The sequence below is a fragment of the Loxodonta africana genome, chromosome 5 (assembly GCF_030014295.1).
Source record: "Loxodonta africana isolate mLoxAfr1 chromosome 5, mLoxAfr1.hap2, whole genome shotgun sequence".
Taxonomy (NCBI): Eukaryota; Metazoa; Chordata; class Mammalia; order Proboscidea; family Elephantidae; genus Loxodonta; species Loxodonta africana.
In genome coordinates, this window is record NC_087346.1 from 116,038,707 (window position 1) to 116,059,846 (window position 21,140).

The 21,140-nt window shown below is 39.7% G+C and overlaps 1 protein-coding gene across 5 annotated transcripts in view; it reads right to left on the reverse strand.

The window, feature by feature from the left end:
* Positions 1 to 21,140, reverse strand: part of LIMCH1 (LIM and calponin homology domains 1) — a 438,226-nt gene that overhangs the window by 99,435 nt on the left and 317,651 nt on the right. For all 5 annotated transcript variants that reach the window (XM_010591430.3, XM_023549843.2, XM_023549840.2 and 2 more), the window contains exons 6-7: positions 10,533 to 10,643; positions 1,023 to 1,218 (exon numbers count right to left, since the gene is read on the reverse strand). In XM_010591430.3, coding sequence (XP_010589732.2) covers positions 1,023 to 1,218; positions 10,533 to 10,643 — 307 coding nt within the window. The remainder of the gene's footprint in view (positions 1 to 1,022; positions 1,219 to 10,532; positions 10,644 to 21,140) is intronic.

The following is a 21,140-nucleotide window of genomic DNA, read 5'->3' on the forward strand; positions in this document are numbered from 1 at the left end:
TCTGGAAAATAAGAATAAGGAGTATCTCATAGCTCTGTGGTAGGACTAAATGAGATACTGTGTGCTCAAGTATTCAGTAGTTGGACCCACAGATGCAGCTTGTAACAGAATTTTATAGCTGAAGGGGACCTTTTAGCTAGAAAAGACAGCTTTGACCTCAGAGAGTAGGCTTCAGTCTCTAGAAATAATAGCATCGACAGTGATAACTGAAAATATAGAAAAACCTAAAAATTCCTCACCGACATAAGTATTTCACTGCAAGTTTATACATGCAGAGTCTTCTTCCCTTCTTAAAAGTACAAACGTTCAAGGTAAGTAAGGTAAACAGCTTCTGAAAAGTATGCATTAAATTTATATCAGGTTACATGACCACACATTTTTGTAAAGATGAATGATCATTCCTTACACGTGATATAAAATCAGCTGGATGTAAATCAAACTCTGCCCCAGAACAAACACAGGCAGTCTGGGCTGTGTACCATATAATGGCCACCTGCACCACTCTAGTCAACCTGTCAGGTATCATAAGGATTGCAGAGATTGCCAAGAACCTTGCCGATTAACGTTTCATAATCCTAGGCTTCAGAACATTGACAGGTATGTGGAGTGTGTTTCCAGTTTGCTGGAAGTCAATCCATTTTCACTTATACAGTGTGGTACTCACTTAAGCATTCCCCCACCTCATACCCAGAGTATATAAACTTCGGCACAGTTTATGAGCTAAGAGTCTGCACTGGGTCTTGATTCACTGAGACCAAGGGAGGAATGAGGTAACACTTTTTCCAGCAGAAGATATGTTTGCCGAGGCAATGTTCAAACAAACTGCTGGCAAAGCCAATCAAAATTCTAAGGGTCATGAAAAACAACGTTCAAAACTGTTTCTTCGACCAGTTTATAGAGTTACCAGGTTCCAGTAAGGTTGACATGGAGTCAGCTTACCAGAGCCAATCCCTCAGCCAGTGACAATGCAGCCCTTGTTAATGCATAATTCTTATGTGGAGTTTATTAAGTCTCCGACCTACCATCGCTGCTTCCCCTGAGGACTACATCTGGGGAAGGTGTCTGATGGGAACGGGAGCCAAAGGAATCCAGGCTGTCGAAGGAATCATCTCTGCCGTGCCGGGGAGGAGACAGGGAGTCACTGCGCTCGGAGTCCCAGCAGTCAATGTAGCCACTGTCTCGGATACTACGCTTAGGACTCTCAATGTCATCAGTCTCCTGCCCAAAAATAAAACGAAAGAATTACAGACATAACGGCAATAGAAGTAGAGCCTACAACATCAGCAAGGGCTGTGGTCTGCCCCAAATCCTGCATATTGCATCATTATGAAACAGTTAAGGAGCCCTGGTGGCAGAGTGGTTAAGTGCTCGGCTGCTAACTGAAAGGTCGGCAGTTTGAACCCACCCGCCGCTCTGCAGGAGAAAGAAAAAGTTATGGCAACCAGTTCGAGGATCGATAATCATCTACAAGTCATCCCTTTCAATCAGAAAATCACACACAACATTTCCAAGGAAAATGCCCAAGTAACTGAGACCCCACAATGGTTAAAAAAAAAAAGGCAAAGGAATTAACAATAAAGGATCACAAAATTTAGATTCCTAAGAATATACTGACAGATGAAAGCACAAACGAAAAACTAAAACCTTAACCTTGACCTGTCTTTCGGAGTCCATAACTGCATGTCTGTTCTGGTAATGAGCCCCTGGTTGAGCCGTACAACTGCTCCTGTCTGTGCTATCTGGCAAATGCACGTAGCATTTGTTTTTGCAGGAGAATCAGTTCCGTAAAATCCTGGAGCAGCACGCTTCCATCTCCTTCTACCTTGAAGGGAAATTCCTGCTCTGAAAAGGGAGCTGTCTTTCTGAGGCAAAAAGTTAAAAAAAAAAAAAAAAGCAACAAAAAATATGCAAAATGCTTTTCCTGATGCCTCAGAAGAATCCAGGCATGCTCTCTGCTCTCAGCCAGCTCTTGGCGCTGGGGAAGCTGGAAGCACTTGTGGCTGACCCACATGGTCAGAGCAGCGAGAACAATGGCTGTCTTTGACAGCCTGTGATTATAAATTCTTTCCAGCACGAGCAGCACATGCTAAAACACTGAAACTCCAGCAGAAGAAAGGTCAGTCCAAGTCATCCTCACCCTCGTATTATAATAAAAGCCTTGTTCCCACCAGTGTCTTAGCATTAATTACACTCGTCCGGGCTGAGGAAAACAAAAATAACTCTGGTCACTCAAAGATAAACCTCAATTTAATCTCCCCCAGACTGTCGCTTAAAATCAGGGTTGGGGATGACATTAGCAGAGGGGTATGTTCTCATCTGAAAAGACTGGACAGTCAAACTGAATTTCCCAGGATACTCTGGACTGTCCCTGTCGCCTTCCCAATAGAAAGGAAAAATAAATATTCTTCATGTTAGAATTTTTGAAAACTGGTTTAAACTGTCTAGTGTGCCCACTGGAGCCAACATCTTTGCCAGAAGCGCCTTTGTGAGTTGCTGCTATCAATTATATCCTGATCCCCTGACAGTCCCCAACAGGAGGCCCTGGGGAGGGAGGGGTACATATTAGGAGTAGGTGAGAGGAACAGGCAAGGTTGTGAGCTAGCACCCTGCAGCCTCCACACAGAGGACATGACTAGTGCCCCCGAAGAATAGGGTGTCAAATGGCTGGGTGAGTACCGCTGCCACGACCTCCAAGAGGCAGGCAGACATTCCAGTTATGGAAATTAAGGTCGTTTACTTGTAGGTCAAAAGTTAACCAGGACTTGAACAAAAGCCAGGCCCGACTCGCTTAAAAAGGAAGAAATCATGACTCACTGAAAAATATGGATCTAAACTGGACATGATTTCTTGCTTAGTTTCTTTGGAAATGCAAGTAATTATCTTGGGTAATTTATCTATTGAGAACTGGCCAAACGGCTTTAAAATATGAAGATCACTTTTATTACACACTTTTTTTTTTATGCGTCTGGGGCTGTACTAGATGTTTTTTGGTATGTTACATTACTTCATCCTCACAACCACCCAATGATGTGGTTATTATTATCCCCATTTTACCGATGAGAAAAATGAGGCTCAGAGAGGTTAAATAATTTGACCGAGGTCACACAGTGGCAAAACTGGGATTGCGACACAGGATTCTGTCTCCAAATCTCAAACAGTAAAACCTGAAAATGTTTGATCATCTTTGGTACGATTACAGCTGCCACCATCAGCATCACATCTTCTATGACTGGATACTTACTGCCTTCTTACTCTGTGGATGGTGCTAGCCTGGCTAATGTCTCTCAGGTAAATGCCAACTGTGTATATATAGATCACCAAGCTATAAATATTACACAAGAGGCAGTTTAGGGTAATGGTTATGAACATGGTCTCTGAAGCCAGACTGACTGGGTTGAAATCCTGGTCCCACCACTTACCAGTTGTGTAACTTTAGGCAAGCTATTTCACCTCCCAAGACCTCAGTTTTCCCATCTGAAAAATGGGCCAATAATAGTACCTATCTCATGGGGTTTCTGGGAGAGCTAAATGTGTTAATATATAAAAAGCATTCAGAAAAATGCCTAAGGCACAATAAACCAAAACCAAACCCATTGCCATTAAGTAGATTCCAACTCATAGCGACTGTATAAAACAGAGCAGAAGTGCTCCATAAGGTTTCCAAGGCTGCAAACTTTATGGAAGCAGACTTCTTTCTCCCATGGACTGGCTGGGGTTCCAACTGCTGACCTTTCCTTTAGTAGTCAAGCCCTTAACCCCTGTGCCACCAGGGCTCTTTCTGATGCATGATAGGTGATACAAACAACAGGAGAATGGAAAGAAAGAATGAAAGTCTACACATTTCTTGGAGCCTCAGCTGCTTTCTCACAGCTAGTTATGGGAATGAAAAACAGAAAGATCGTTATGTTCATGACTGCATAGAAAGCCAAGAATAAAATCTTGGATCAAGTACAAGAGCTGGAAGCTGATTGGTGTGGCCAGTTTGAAAAGTGAAAACCAGGCCACCTGTGGCCATCCTTGGCCAAGCTGATCCCCCAGGAATCTTGGGGTGAAATGGGAGGCTGATTCTTCAGCCACAAATAAAGGTGCGGACATCAGTTGGACAGGTGATTTACAGGTTTCCATAAACTTACCACACTTTGTTTTTTTGTGACCTAAAGCTAAAGGGGGGCTCTGGTGGCACAGTGGTTAAGAGCTACGGCTGCTAACCAGAAGGTCGGCAGTTCAAATCCACCAGCCAGCCACTCCTTGGAAGCCCTCTGGGGGCAGCTCTACTCTGACCTACAGGGTTGCTATGAATCAGAATCGACTCGATGGCAACAGGTTTGGTTTTTTTTTTTTTTAAGCTAAAGTGGGAGGGTAGAAGATATAAACCAACATAAGGCCTACGAAACAAAACTGTTGTCATTGGGCCTGTTCTGACTCATGCAAACCCCGGAAGCATCAGAGTAGCACTATGTTCCACAGGGTTTTCAATGGGTTATTTTTTGGAAGTAGATTGCCAGGATTTTCTTCTGAGGCAGCTCTGGGTGGGTTCAAACCACCAACCCTTTGGTTAGTAGCCAAGCACTTAACCATTTGGGCCACCCTGGAACTCCATAACACAAAGGTCAGTACAGACTAAATTCTCCTTTCCTGGGGTCTAATGATCTTGTCTGCTCTCTTCCTCTAGGGGCCCAGTGGCTTTCTGCCTTCAACAGAGAGCACTCCAGGGAAAGGCAGTAAGACTCAAATTAGTATGTTGTGCTGGTTGTTAGTGAAAGCACAATAATGAAGGCAGCGAGAACTACCAACTTCCATGAAAATTTTGGATTATTTCACTCATCAGTCCTCTTCTTGTCCTCCTTCATCAGAAATAATGAGAACCAGCTAGGGCTGGCAGAGGACATGTAGTATCTAGGAAACTCCAGATACTTCTGTTTTGTTTGTTTGTTTGTTTGTTTTTGCTTCTTTTGTGATTCACATCGTAGCTCAATCCTATTCTAGAATGCTTTCAAAAACCAGTTGCTCAATTGGTCTCAACCCACCTGGAGCAAAGAAGAATGAAGAACACCAAAGATACAAGGTAAGTATGAGCCCAAGAGTCAGAATGGGCCACATAAATCAAAGACTACATCAGCCTGAGACCAGAAGAACTAGATGGTGCCTAGCTACAACTGATGACTGCCATGACAGGGAGTACAAAAGAGAAATCCTGAGGGAGCAGGAGAGCAGTGGGATACAGACCCCGAATTCTTGTGAAAAGACCAGACTTTATGGTCTGCCTGAGACCAGAGGGATCCCAGAGGTCATGGTCCCCAGACCTTCTGTTAGCCCAAGACAGGAACCATTCTCGAAGCCAAGTCTCCAGACAAGGATTGGACTGGACTGCAAGATAGAAAATGATACTGGTGAGGAGTGGGCTTCTTGGATCAAGTAGACACATGAGACAATCTGGGCAGCTCCTGCCTGGAGGGGAGATGTGAAGTCCAAGGGGGACAGAAGCTGGCTGAATGGACAGGGAAACACAGGGTGGAGAGAAGGAATGTGCTGTCTCATTAGGGGGAGAGCAACTAGGAGTATACAGCAAGGTGTATATAAGGTTTTGTATGAGAGACTGACTTGATGTGTAAACTTTCACTTAAAGCACAAACAAATTAAAAAAAAAAACAAACCAGTTTGTATCAAGTTGATTCAAACTCATGGTGACCCCATGTGTGTTAAAGTAGAATGATGCTCCATAGGGTTTTCAATGGCTGAGTTTTTTTGGAATTAGATTGCTAGGCCTTTCTTTACAGCCACCTTTACATGGACTCGAACCTTCAACTTTTGGTTAGCATCTGGGCACATTAGCCATTTGCAGCACCCAGGGACTCCCTAGAGTGCTTTAGGGTTCTACTTTTCCAGTCCAGTCACCCATTCTCCACCCACTACACTCTGATTGTGGAAGCTATTTACTGCACAGATATTTACTGAGCATCTTCTAAGCGCCAGGCACTGTTCTAGTGCTGAGGTTACAACATTATACAAAATTGACAAAAAACCTGTCCTCACAGACCTTTTGTTCAAGTAGTGGAGACAAAACATAAACAGAAAAACACATATATGTATTACAAAGATGGATGAAAAAAAGTAATGCAGGTTAAGGGAACAGAAGTTGATGGAGGCTGTTGCTATTAGGTCTTGCTTTTTTTGCCCATCACACTCCTCCTCATTATCCCCTTCTTCTGGTAACACCTCTCATCTCCTAAAACAGCTGTAGGCTAGATCAATCATGGTACCTTTGTCTTAGGTCAGAGTGATCAGTTCAGGAACAAGAGTGTGACCCCCCACTGGGCCGGAGTATATGCAAGGTTTCTTATAGCTGGGGCTAGTGGGAAGAATTCCCTTGCCTTTCTGGGCATACAGCTAGACACACGTAAACCCGAGAGTGCAGTCGGCCATGTTCTGGACTGTGAGGAAATGTGTCTATAAGAGGAGAAAATGAATCCAAAGGGAGATAAGAAAAGATAAGCAAAAGATAGAGAGAGGAACATATGTAAACTGCTGAATTTCCAGTTTCAGTCCCTGAGGTCCCAAGGGCCACTCTAGTCCCCATGGCTCTCCCCTTGATCTTGGTATTGTCTCAATATATTCCCCTTGTCTAGCTTGCATGTTCCCTCCTTCAGGAGGCCTTCCCTGATACATCCTGGCCCAGTGAAATGCCATTGCTACTATGCTTTCAGGAACCCCTTAAAAAAAAAAAATCTAGCAACAGCAATGATCTACAAATACCTACTATGTGCTGGGCGCCATGGTGAGGGCTCTACATGTTACCTGTATTAAAGCACTTAATAAGTTGCATCATGGTAAATAATTTTATGCACATTTCTCCCACTAGAAAAGTGAATATAAAAAATTTCTGTTTAGCCTCCTTTGCTAAATAAAGTGTTTTAATTTCAAATTTATTTCAGCTTTTATATATGTAAAAGGAGCTCTGGTGGCACAGTGGTTAAAGCGATTGATTGCTAACCAAAAGATCAGCGGTTTGGAACCACCAGCGGCTCCTTGGGAGAAGGATGTGTCAGTCTGCTTCTGTAGAGATTTACAGCCTTGGAAACCCTATGGGGTCGCTATGAATCAGAACTGACATGATGGCAGTAGAGTTTTATTTTTGGTATGTGCAAAAGAGATTCAAGTTGTCCCTCAATATCTGTTCCCCGCTTATTCTCTAGTAAAACTACTCACAATTTTTTAGCTGGAATAAAGTCTACTTTTGCCAAGCCTGCGTTTGACGGATGGTAGATGTGGATATGTGACCAAGTTCAGCCGAATGGGATGTATGTGGAGGTGTGGTGTATGACTTCGTAGAATTGTGTTTAAAGCAAGACATAGGCCCCTCTTACCCACATTCCTTTCTTTCTCCTGGCTCAAATGTGAACATGACAGCTAAAGCTTGAGTAGCCATCTTGGCCCAGAAGGTGAGAAGTCATGGGTTGAGGATGATAGAGCAAAAAAGACAGAAGGAGCCTGAGCCCTTGATGATCATGGAACCCAACACCAGCCTTGGGCTACTCACCTCCAGACCATATTTATGTGAGTGAGAAATGAAATTCTATCTTATTAACCCACTGTTACTGAGTTGCCTATATCTTCCAGTTGAACTTAATCTTAACTGATAAAAGGAGATAAATTATAAATAAAACTAATATTTCCAGGTGTGTGGATAGACCAGTGAAGTTCAAGATATTTACTCTTCAATTCATATAGAGATATGGGAATACCATTTCTGGCCATTTTAGTCAAGGGCCATGCTTGATCCAGTGATACTAATTATTCCATCATGGCCTATGATGTCATCTTCATTAAAATAGGTAGTAGCTGTTGACAACAACAGGCTATTTAAAGGCAGTTGAAGCAACAAATTGTCTTAAGTTAGGAGAGTTGAAAAAACCAGTATGTACTCAGATCATACAAGAGCTAGACAAGTGGTAAAAAATGTCAATAATAAGAGTAAATCAGATTCCAACAAAATCTATCAGAGTAACTACAAGGATGAGCATTTACATAGTCTCAAAAAGACAACCCACAACATCTGTCATTACTCAAGTCCAAACTTAATATAATAAACATCACAAAACTTCACAAATTCAGACTGGAAATTACCTTTGTACATTCTCTAAGAATAGAGTTACATGAGAAAATTAAAGGGCAAGTAAGAGCTCAGACTAAGAAACCATGTGTTGTGGTTAATTGTGTGGGTATGTTCTATTTTGTAAGGAATTCAGCTTAAAGGACTTTGTTTATATGCATTACAACCAACATGAAAGCTTTGTCCATTTATAAATATATGAGCCAGAATGGCTCAAGCCAAATGTGAAGAACTATAAGGACTATTAGCTTTAATTTGTGGGGAAAAAACGAAGAATAAATTATTAGAAAGTTGGAGCAAATTCTTGCTCTCAGTCTTAAAAGAAAAACTGTAAAACATTGAACACCTCTCAATGAGGTCTCATTAGTTCACTCATTTTGCATGTTAGAGAAATGAGAAAGTGTAAGACCTTAATTAAATATTTGTGCTACAATATAGGCCTTATCCAAAACACATGGATGCTACTGATTACAAATGAGCCTTACCTATTCATTAAAGCTGGTTGGGTGGGGCTTCTCCTGGATATACTATATGCTATTTCTTTGTATAGGAGCCCTGGTGGTGCAATGGTTGAGCACTTGGGTGCTAACTGAAAGGTTCGGTTGTTTGAACCCATCTGATGGCTTTGTGGGAGAAAGACCTGTCAATCTGTTCCTGTAAAGACTGCAGCCTAGAAAACCCTATAGGGCTGCTCTACTCTGTCACATGCTGGCTGTCACACGCCGGCTGTCACACGCCGGCTGTCACACGCCGGCTGTCACATGTGGTCAGTCACATGCGGTCACTGTGAGTCAAAATTGACTCAAGAGCACAGAACAAACACAGTAGTACTTTTTAAGAGTTAATGTATATTGTTATACCTTTAAAAGGGACACACAGCCAGGGACATGCAAAATATTCCACTTTTTTTTTTTTTTTTTTACAAATTCTGACCTTTCCCATAATCAATATAAATAAAGTTTTTAAAACTGTAAAAAAAAAAAAAAATACTTTCAAATTCCCAGGTCATTCAAATAAAATGGTTATTAAAAAAACATATCTTAGAATATTGCTAATTTATCAAAACTTGTCCAGGGTGGGTGCTCAGGCAAGAACTTGGCTGATGTTACCTCACCCACACCAAGGCTCTGACGGGTGAGCAAAATGACCTTTAGGATGAAAGTGCAGAGTAAGTCTTCATTTTGGATAATAGTGCATTGTTTTCCTCGGGCATTATTCCCCCAAGAAAACAAGCACTGAGCTCTTTGATATACACAGCCATATACTGACAGATTGAATTAGCTCTTTGGGGATTAAAATTGGATCAAACTCAGAACTCCCATTCTTTGAAGGGCATAAAAGTTTGGGTAGGAGTCAGATGCATGAGGCAAAGTAAGACAAGCCGTAGTTTCCTTGAGGGCATGACATCTTTGGTCTGTGCAATTCCACCAAGTGGCACTGTTGTTGTTAGGTGCCGTTGAGCAAATTTCAATTCATAGTGACCCCATGTAACAGAGTTAGAACTGCCCTGCAGGCTTTTCTTGGCTATAATCTTTATTGATGAAGATCAAAGGCTACAGCCTTCAGTATGGATTGCACCTCAACATAGGGAAAACAAAAATCTTCACAACTGGAACAATAAGCAACATCATGATAAACGGAGAAAAGGCTGAAGTCAAGAATTTCATTTTACTTGAATGCACAATCAACACCCATGGAAGCAGCAGTCAAGAAAACAATGCATGGCATTGGGCAAATCTGCTGCAAAAGACCTCTTTAAGGCCTTAAAAAGCAAAGATGTCACTTTAATGACTAAGGTGTGCCTGACCTAAGCCATGGCATTTCAATTGCCTCATACACACATGAAAGCTGGACGATGAATAAGGCAGACCTGAGAAGAATTAATGCCTTTGAATTATGCTGTTGGTGAAGAATATTCAACATACCATGGACTGCCGAAAGAATGAACAACCATGTCTTGGAAGAAGTACAGCCAAAATGCTCCTTAGAAGCAAAGATGGCAAGACTTCATCCCATGTACTTTAGACATGTTATCAGGAGAGACCAGTCCTTGGAGAAGGCCATCCGGCTTGGTAAAGAAGAGGGTCTTTAAAAAGAAAGGAAGACCCTCAGCAAGATGGATTGACAGTGGCTGCAACAATGGGCTCAAGCATAACGATTGTGAGGATGGTACAGGACCAGGCCGTGAGTCGGAACTGACTCAATGGCACCTGACAACAGCAGCAACAATCTTTACAAAGCAGATCACCAGGTCATTCTCCTGCTCAGCCACTGAGTGGGTTGGAAATGCCAAACTGTCAATGAGTAGCCAAGCATTTACCCATTTGCACTAGCAGAACCGTAGTGATCTTAAAAACAAGCAAATGTGTTGCTTTCGCATTTTGTCTACACCTTACAGAATACAGAAGAAAATCCAAGTTACCTTTCTCATCTGAGCCAACAATCCTTCGAATTCCTTCAAGTTCAGCGTAGCTCCACTATAGGATGCGCAGCTATTTGCTGCTTTTCCCAGCCAGTAAATGGTAACTAATACCTGTGGAACAAAACCATGCACAAGAGCAAAAGAATTTTATCTCAACATTACTTTTAAACTAAGGAACTAATAATCTTTCATCTACAGGAAAGCAAAAAGCAGAGAATTCCAAGACTGATTTACAAAAATCACCACCCATGATGTATTCATTAAATATAAAATCATTTTAGTGAGAACCTAACACTGTACCAGTTGACACAAATATGATTTAGTAGTTAAAATACGACTCCAGTTTTAGGAGAAACTAGGTTGTGAAAAAGTGATCTGAAGATGGTGAGAGGGAAAATCAAATCCTCCAAAATTGTATTCATGTAATGAGGTTTCAAAATTAGCAGCAAAATGCTTCAAAAACTCTTTGGAGTCTTTGCCAGGATGAGCAATAAAACAGAATGTCAATTCCTTTTTTTTTTTTTTTTAATGATGCCTTAAGTGAAAGTTTACAGCTCAAGTTAATTTCTCAAGCAAAAATTTATACACATATTGTTATGTGACCCTAGTTACAATCCCTATGATGTGACAGCACACTACCCCTTTCCACCCTGGGGTTTCTTGTGTCCATTCAACCAGTTCCTATCCCCTTCTGCCTCCTCACCTGCCTCCAGACAGGAGCTGCCCATTTAGTCTCGTTCTTTTTTTATCTACTTGAACTAAGCAGCACACTCTTCAAGAGTATTATTTCATGTTTTATACTTCAGTCTAATCTTTGTCGGAAGAGTTGGCTTTGGGAATGGTTTTAGTTCTGGGTTAACAGAGAGTCTAGGGGCCATGTCTTCTGGGGTTCCTCTAGTCTCAGTCAGACCACTAAGTCTGTTTTTTTTTTTTTTAATGTGAATTTGTGTTCTACACCACACTTTTCTCCTGCTCCAACAGGGACTGTCTGTTGTGTTCCCTGTCAGGGTGGTCACTGGTGGTAGCTGGGTACCATCTAGTTCTTCTTCTGGTCTCAGGCTGATGGAGTCCCTGGTTTATGTGGCCCTTTTGTCTCTTGGGCTAATATTTTCCCTGTGTCTTGGGTGCTCCTCATTCTCCTTTGCTCCAGGTGGGTTGAGACCAGTTGATGTATATCAGATGGCTGTTTGCAAGCTTTTAAGACCTCAGATGCCACTCATCAAAATGGGATGCAGAACATTTTCTTAATAAACTTTGTTATGCCAATTGACCTAGATGTCCCCTAAAACCATGGTCCCCAGGTCCTCACCCCTGCTACTCTGTGCCTATAAGTGTTTGGTTGTGTTCAGGAAACTTCTTAGCTTTTGGTTTAGTCCAGTTGTGCTGACTTCCCTTGTATTGTGTTTTGTCCTCCCCTTCACCTAAGACAGCTCTTGTTTACCATCTAGTTAGTGAATTCCCCTTTCCCTCCCTCCCCACCTTCATAACCATCAAAGAATGTTTTCTTCTGTGTTTAAACTTTTTCTTGAGTTCTTACAATAGTGGTCTCATACAATATTTGTCCTTTTGCAACTAATTTCACTCTGCACAAAGCCTTCCAGATTCATTCATGTTGTGAGATGTTTCGTGGATTCATCATTGTACTTCATCGTTGCATAGTATTCCAATGCGTAAATATACCATAATTTCTTTATACATTCGTCTGTTGATGGACACCTAGGTTGTTTCCATCTTTTTGCTATCGTGAACAGTGCTGCAACGAACATGGGTGTGCATGTAACTGTTCATGTGACGGTTCCTATTTCTTTAGAATATATTCCAAGGAGTGGGGCTGCTGGATCGCATGGTAGTTCTATTTCTAGCTTTTTAAGGAAGTACCAAATAGATTTCCAAAGTGACTGTACCATTTTCATTCTCACCAGCAATGTATGAATGTTCCAATCTCTCCACAGCCTCTCCAACATTTATTATTTTGTGTTTTTTGGATTAATGCTAGCCTTGTTAGGGTAAGATGGTATCTCATTGTAATTTTGATTTGCATTTCTCTAGTGGCTCATGATCATGAGCATTTCCTCACGTATTTGGTAGCCACCTGAATTGCTTCTTTGGTGAAGTGCCTGTTCCTATCCTTTGCCCATTTTTTAATTGGGTTATTTGTCTTTTTGTTGTTGAGGTTTTACAGTATTTTGAAGATTTTAGATATTAGACCCTGATCAGATATGTCGTAGCCAAAAATATTTTCCCAGTCTGTAGGTTGTCTTTTTACTCTTTTGGTGAAGTCTTTTGATGAGCATAGGTTTTTGATTTTTAGGAGCTCCTAGTTATCTAGTTTCTCTTCTGGTGTTTGTACAGTTAGTTATGTTTTATATTCTATATATGCCATGTATTAGGGCTCCTAGTGTTGTCCCTATTTTTTCTTCCATGATCTTTATTGTTTTAGATTTTATATTTAGGTCTTTGATCCATTTTGAGTTAATTTTTGTACAAATGTGTGGTATGGGTCTTGTTTCTTTTTTTGTAGATGGATATCCAGTTATGCCAGCAACATTTGTTAAAGAGACTGTCTTTTCCCCATTTAGTGGACTTTAGGCCTTTGTCAAATATCAGCTGCTCACAGGCGGATGAATTCACGTCTGGATTCTCAATTCTGTTCCATTGGTCTATGTATCTATTGTCGTACCAGTACCAGGCTGTTTTGACTACCGTGGTGGCATAATGGGTTCTAAAATCAGGTAGTCTGAGGCCTCCCACTTTGTTCTTCTTCTTCAGTAATGCTTTACGTATTCCCTTTCCATACGAAGTTGGTATTTTTTTCTCCATCTCGTTAAAAAATGTCATCGGAACTTGGATCAGAACTGCCTTGCATCTGTAGATTGCTTTAGGTAGTATTGACATTTTCACAATACTGAGTCTTCCAATCTGTGAGCAAGGTTATGTTTTTCCACTTATGTAGGTCTCTTTTGGTTTCTTGCAGTAGTCTTGTAGTTTTCTTTGTATAGGTTTTTTATGTCTCTGGTTAGATTTATTCCTAAATGTTTTATCTTCTTGGGGACTATTGTAAATGGTATTGATTTGGTGATTTCCTCTTCAAAGCTCTGTTGGTGTAGAGGAATCCAACTAATTTTGTATGTTTATCTTGTATCCTGATAAATCTTGATACTTTGCTGAAATATTCTATTAGTTCTAGTAGTTTTCTTGTGGATTCTTTGGGGTTTTCTGTGTATACGATCGTATCATCTGCAAATAGGAATACTTTTACTTCTTTCTTACTGATTTGGATGCCCTTTATTTCTTTTTCTTGCCTTATTGCTCTCGAGGACTCCCAGCACAATGGTGAATAAAAGTGGTGATAAAGGGCATCCTTGTCTGGCTGCTGTTCTCAAGGGGAATGCTTTCCAACTCTCTCCATTTAGGACAATGTTGGCTGTTGGCTTTGTATAAATGCCCCTTATTATGTTGAGGAATTTGCCTTCTATTCCTATTTTGCTTAGAGTTTTTATCATGAATGGTTGTTGGACTTTGTCAAATGCCTCTTCTACATCAATTGATAAGATCGTGTGGTTCTTGTCTTTTGTTTTATTTGTGTGATGGACTACATTGATTGTTTTCCTAATATTGAACCATTCCTGCGTACCAGGTATGAATCCCACTTGGTCACGGTGAATTATTTTTTTGATATGTTGTTGAATTCTACTGGTAGAATTCTGTTGAGAGTTTTTGCATCTAAGTTCTTGAAGGATATTGGTCTGTAATTTTCTTTTTTTGTGGTGTCTTTACCTGGTTTTGGTATCAGGGTTATGCTGGCTTCATAGAATGAGTTCGGGAGTATTCCATCCTTTTCTGCACTCTGAAATACCTTTAGTAGTAGTGGTGTTAACTCTTCTCTGGAAGTTTCGTGGAATTCTCCAGTGAAGCCGTCTCGGCCAGGGCTTTTTTTGTTGTCGTTGTTGGGAGTTTTTAAATTATCTCTTCAATCTCTTCTTTTGTTATAGATTTATTTTGTTTTTCGATCTCGGTTTGTGTTAGTTTAGGTAGTGTGTTTCCAGAAACCTGTCCATTTCCCCGAGGTTTTCAAATTTGTTAGAGTACAATTTTTCATAGCCTTCTGTTATGATTCTTTTAATTTCAGTTGGGTCTGTTGTGATATCATCCATATCATTTCTTATTCAGGTTATTTGCTTCCTCTCCTGTTTTTCTTTTGTCAATTTGGCCAATGGTTTATCGATTTTGTTGACCTTTCCAAAGAACCAACTTTTGGTCTTGTTAGCTCTTTTGATTGCTTTTCTATTCTTTCATTTATTTCTGCTCTAATTTTTATTATTTCCTTTCTTCTGGTGCCCATGGGCTTCTTTTGCTGCTCTCTTTCTATCTGTTCAAGTTGTAGGGTTAATGTTTTGATTTTGGCCCTTTGATCTTTTTGGATGTGTGCATTTATTGCTATAAATTGACCTCGAGCACTGCTTGTGCAGTGTCCCAAAGGTTCTAGTAGGATGTGTTTTCATTCTCATTTGAGTCTGTGAATTTGTTTATTTCATTCTTGATTTCGTCTATAACCCAGTAATTTTTGAGCAACATGTTGTTCAGTTTCCATGTATTTGATTTTTTTCCTTGCTTTTTCTGTTATTGATTTCTACTTTTATGGCTTTATGGTCAGAAAAGATGCTTTGTAAAATTTCAATGTTTTGGATTCTGTTAAGGCTTATTTTGTGGCCTCATATGTGGTCTACTCTGGAGAACACTCCATGAGCTTTGAAAAAGAAAGTATACTTGGCTGTTGCTGGGTGGAGTGTTCTGTATGTGTATGAGACCAAGTTGGCTGATTGTGGCATTTAGATCTTCTGTGTCTTTATTGAGCTTCTTTCTGGATGTTCTGTCTTTCACCAAAAGTGGAGTGTTGAAGCCTCCTACTATTATTGTGGAGCTGTGTATTTCTCTTTTCAATGCTGTTAGAGTTTGTTTTATGTATTTTGGAGCCCTGTCGCTGGATTCTTAGATATTTATTATGGTTATGTCCTCCTAGTGTATTGACCCTTTAATCATTACATAGTGTCCTTCCTTATCCTTTGTGGTGGATTTTGCTTTAAAGTCTATTTTGTCTGACAATAATATTGCCACTCCTGTTCTTTTTTGACTGTTTGCTTGATATATTTTTTTTCTATTTTTTCAGTTTTAGTTTGGGTTTTTGAGTTTAAGGTGTGTCTCTTGTAGATGGGATATATGCAGATTGTGTTTTTTTATCCACTCTGTCACTCTCTCTTTATTGGTGCATTTTGCCCATTTACATTCAGTGTAATTATTGGTAGGTATGAATTTAGTGCTGTCATTTTGACATACTTTTTTTTCTGTGTGGGGTGTGTGTGTGTTGCTGACGGTCCCTTTGTTCCACTTAATTTTCTGTGCTGAGTTGTTTTTATGTATTTTTTTCATCTTTTTCATTGTTGTTAATTTTGTATTTGCTGAGTCTTTATGTTTTTCTTGTTGTTTATGTTGATGTGTAGGATTGTTAGTTTCCTTTGTGGTTACCTTTATATTTACCTCTATTTTTCTAAGTTTAAACCAATCTTTTATTTCTTTATATTGCCTTGACATATGAAGGATCTGTATTATTTAATCTCTCTTTTTTGTTTTAATGCTGTCATCATTTACATATTGACGTCTCTGTTTTCCTATTTTGAGTATTTTGCTTTGGTTTATTTTTGTAGCTTCCCTATCTGAGTTGATATTTGGTTGTTCTGTCCTGTCTTCTAGTCTTGAGTTGTTATCTGATGTTACTGATTTTCTAACCAGAGGACTCCCTTTAGTAGTTCTTGTAATTTTGGTTTGGTTTTTACAAGTTCCCTTAACTTCTGTTTATCTGGAAATGCCCTAATTCCAGCATCATATTTGAGAGACAGTTTTGCTGGCTATATAACTTTTGGTTGGCAATTTTTTTCCTTCAGGGCTTTATATATGTCATTCCATTGCCTTCTTGCCTACATAGTTTCTTGCTGAGTAGCCAGAGTTTAGTCTTATTGACTCTCCTTTGTCGATGACTTTTCGTTTATCCCTAGCTGCTCTTAAAATTCTCTTTATCTTTGGTTTTAGCAAGTTTGATTATAATATGTCTTGGTGACTTTCTTCTGGGATCTACCTTGTCTGGGGTTCAGTGAGCTTCTAGGATAGATATCTTCTCATCTTTCTCGGTATCAGGGAAGTTTTCTGCCAAAAAATCTTCAACAATTTTCTCTGTATTTTCTGCTATTGCCCCCTGTTCTGGTATTGCAGTTATTCATAGGTTATGCCTCTTGATAGAGTCCCACATAATTCTTAGGGTGTTTTCATTTTTTCAAATTATTTTATCTGATTTTTCCTCAAATAAATTGGTGTCAGTTGCTTTATCTTCAATCTCACTAATTCCGACTTCCATTTCCTCAATTCTGTTCCTAAGACCTTCAATTGAAATGTCTGATTTTGAAATTTTATTGTTAATCTTTTGGATTTCTGTTTGCTGTCTCTCTGTGGATTCTTGCAGCCTGTTAAATTTGTCATTATGCTCTTGTATAACCTTCTTGAGTTCCTCTGTTGGTTTGTCTGTGTGTTCCTTGGCTTGGTCTGCATTTTTATTTTATTTTATTTTATTTATTTATTTTTTTTAATTTTTATTAAGCTTCAAGTGAACATTTACCATTCCAATCAGTCTGTCACATGTAGGTTTACATACATCTTACTCCCTTCTCCCACTTGCTCTCTCCCTATTGAGTCAGCCCTTACAGTCTCTCGTTTCGTGCCAATTTTACCTTCTTCCCTCTCTCTCTATCTTCCCATCCCCCCTCCAGTCAAGAGTTGCCAACACACTCTCCCGTGTCCACCTGATTTAATTAGCTCACTCTTCATCAGTATCTCTCTTCCCCCCACTGACCAGTCCTTTTCATGCCTGATGATTTGTCTTCAGGGATGGTTCCTGTCCTGTGCCATCAGAAGTTCTGGGGAGCATTGTCTCTGGGATTCCTCTAGTCGCAATCATACCATTAGGTGTGGTCTTTTAATGAGAATTTGGGGTCTGCATCCCATTGGTCTCCCGCTCCCTCAGGAGTTGTCTGTTGTGTTCCCTGACAGGGCAGACATCGATTGTGGCCGGGCACCAACTAGTTCTTCTGGTCTCTGGATATTGTAGGTCTCTGGTTCAAGCGGCCCTTTCTGTCTCTTGGGTTCTTAGTTGTCGTGTGACCTTGGTGTTCTTCCTTTGCCTTTGCTCCAGGTGGGTTGAGACCAATTAATGTATTTTAGATGGCTGCTTGTTGGCATTTAGGACCCCAGGTGCCACAATTCAAAGTGGGATGCAGAGTGTTTTCATAATAGAATTGTTTTGCCCATTGATTTAGAAGTCCTCTCAAACCAAGTTCCCCAGACCCCAGCCCCTGCTTCGCTATCCTTTGAAGCTTTCATTTTATCTCGGAAACCTCTTTACTTTTAATCCTGTCCAATTAGGCTCACCTTCCTTGTTTTGAGTGTTGTCTTTCCCTTCACCCAAAGCAGTTCCTATCTACAGATTGATCAATAAAAAGCCCTCTCCCTCCCTCCCTCCCTCCCTCCCTCCCTCCCCCCTTTGTAACCACAAAAGTATGTGTTCTTTTCCGTTTTTTCTATTTCTCAAGATCTTATAATAGTGGTCTTATACAATATTTGTCCTTTTGCAACTGACTCATTTAGCTCAGCATAATGCCTTCCAGATTCCTCCATGTTATGAAATGTTTCAGAGATTCGTCACTGTTCTTTATCAATGCGTAGTATTCCATTGCGTGAATATACCACAATTTATTTACCCATTCGTCCGTTGATGGACATCTTGGTTGCTTCCAGCTTTTTGCTATTGTAAACAGAGCTGCAATAAACATGGGTGTGCATATATCTGTTTGTGTGAAGGGTCTTGTATTTTTAGGGTATATTCCGAGGAGTGGGATTTCTGGGTTGTATGGTAGTTCTATTTCTAACTGTTTAAGATAACGCCAGATGGATTTCCAAAGTGGTTGTACCATTTTACAATCCCACCAGCAGTGTTTGAGAGTTCCAGTCTCTCCGCAGCCTCTCCAACATTTATTATTTTGTGATTTTTGAATTAATGCCAGTCTAGTTGGTGTCAGATGGAATCTCATCGTAGTTTTAATTTGCATTTCTCTAATGACTAATGATCGAGAGCATTTTCTCATGTATCTGTTGGCTGCCTGAATATCTTCCTTAGAGAAATGTGTGTTCATATCCTTTGCCCACTTCTTGATTGGGTTGTTTGTCTTTTTGTGGTTGAGTTTTGACAGAATCATGTAGATTTTAGAGATCAGGCGCTGGTCGGAGATGTCATAGCTGAATATTCTTTCCCAGTCTGTAGGTGGTCTTTTTACTCTTTTGGTGAAGTCTTTAGATGAGCATAGGTGTTTGATTTTTAGGAGCTCCCAGTTATCTGGTTTCTCTTCATCATTTTTGGTAATGTTTTGTATTCTGTTTATGCCCTGTATTAGGGCTCCTAGGGTAGATCCTATTTTTTCTTCCATGATTTTTATCGTTTTAGTCTTTATGTTTAGGTCTTTGATCCACTTGGAGTTAGTTTTTGTGCATGGTGTGAGGTATGGGTCCTGTTTCATTCTTTTGCAAATGGATATCCAGGTATGCCAGCACCATTTGTTAAAAAGACTATTATTTCCCCAATTGACTGACACTGGTCCTTTGTCAAATATCAGCTGCTCATACGTGGATGGATTTATATCTGGATTCTCAATTCTGTTCCATTGGTCTATGTGCCTGTTGTTGTACCAGTACCAGGCTGTTTTGACTACTGTAGCTATATAATAGGTTCTGAAATCAGGTAGGGTGAGGCCTCCCACTTTCTTCTTCTTTTTCAGTAGTGTTTTGCTTATCCGGGGGTTCTTTCCTTTCCATATGAAATTAGTGATTTGTTTCTCTATTCCCTTAAAGTATGACATTGGTATTTGGATTGGAAGTGCGTTGTATGTATAAATGGCTTTTGGTAGAATAGACATTTTTACTACGTTAAGTCTTCCTATCCATGAGCAGGGTATGTTTTTCCATTTAAGTGTGTCCTTTTGAATTTCTTGTAGCAGAGTTTTATAGTTTTCTTTGTATAGGTCTTTTACATCCTTGGTAAGATTTATTCCTAAGTATTTTATCTTCTTGGGGGCTACTGTGAATGGTATTGATTTGGTTATTTCCTCTTCGGTGTTCTTTTTGTTGATGTAGAGGAATCCAAGTGATTTTTGTATGTTTATTTTATATCCTGAGACTCTTCCAAACTCTTCTATTAGTTTCAGTAGTTTTCTGGAGGATTTCTTAGGGTTTTCCATGTATACGATCATGTCATCTGCAAATAGTGATAGCTTTACTTCCTCCTTACCAATCTGGATACCCTTTATTTCTTTGTCTAGCCTAATTGCCCTGGCTAGGACTTCAAGTACGATGTTGAATAAGAGCGGTGAAAAAGGGCATCCTTGTCTGGTTCCCGTTCTCAAGGGAAATGCTTTCAGGTTCTCTCCATTTAGAGTGATATTGGCCGTTGGCTTTGCATATATGCCCTTTATTATGTTGAGGAATTTTCCTTCAATTCCTATTTTGGTGAGAGTTTTTATCATAAATGGGTGTTGGACTTTGTCAAATGCCTTTTCTGCATCAATTGATAAGATCATGTGGTTTTTGTCTTTTGTTTTATTTATGTGATGGATTACATTAATGGTTTTTCTGATATTAAACCAGCCTTGCATACCTGGTATAAATCCCACTTGATCAGGGTGAATTATTTTTTTGATGTGTTGTTGGATTCTATTGGCTAGAATTTTATTAAGGATTTTTGCATCTATCTTCATGAGGGATATAGGTCTAAAATTTTCTTTTTTTGTAATGTCTTTACCTGGTTTTGGTATCAGGGAGATGGTAGCTTCATAGAATGAGTTGGGTAGTATTCCGTCTTTTTCTATACTTTGAAATACCTTCAATAGTAATGGTGTTAAGTCTTCTCTGAAGGTTTGGTAGAACTCTGCAGTGAAGCCATCTGGGCCAGGACTTTTTTTTGTTGGGAGTTTTTTGATTACCGTTTCAATCTCTTTTTTTGTTATGGGTCTATTTAGTTGTTCTACTTCTGAATGTGTTAGTTTAGGTAAGTAGTATTGTTCCAAGAATTTATCCATTTCTTCTAGGTTTTCAAATTTGTTAGAGTACAATTTTATGTAGTAATCTGATATGATTCTTTTGATTTCATTTGGTTCTGTTGTGATGTGGTCCTTCTCGTTTCTTATTCGGGTTATTTGTTTCCTTTCCTGTATTTCTTTAGTCAGTCTAGCCAATGGTTTATCAATTTTGTTAATTTTTTCAAAGTACCAGCTTTTGGCTTTGTTAATTCTTTCAATTGTTTTTCTGTTCTCTAATTCATTTAGTTCAGCTCTAATTTTTATTATTTGTTTTCTTCGGGTGCCTGATGGATTCTTTTGTTGCTCACTTTCTATTTGCTCAAGTTGTCGGGACAGTTCTCTGATTTTGGCTCTTTCTTCTTTTTGTATGTGTGCATTTATCGATATAAATTGGCCTCTGAGCACTGCTTTTGCTGTGTCCCAGAGGTTTTGATAGGAA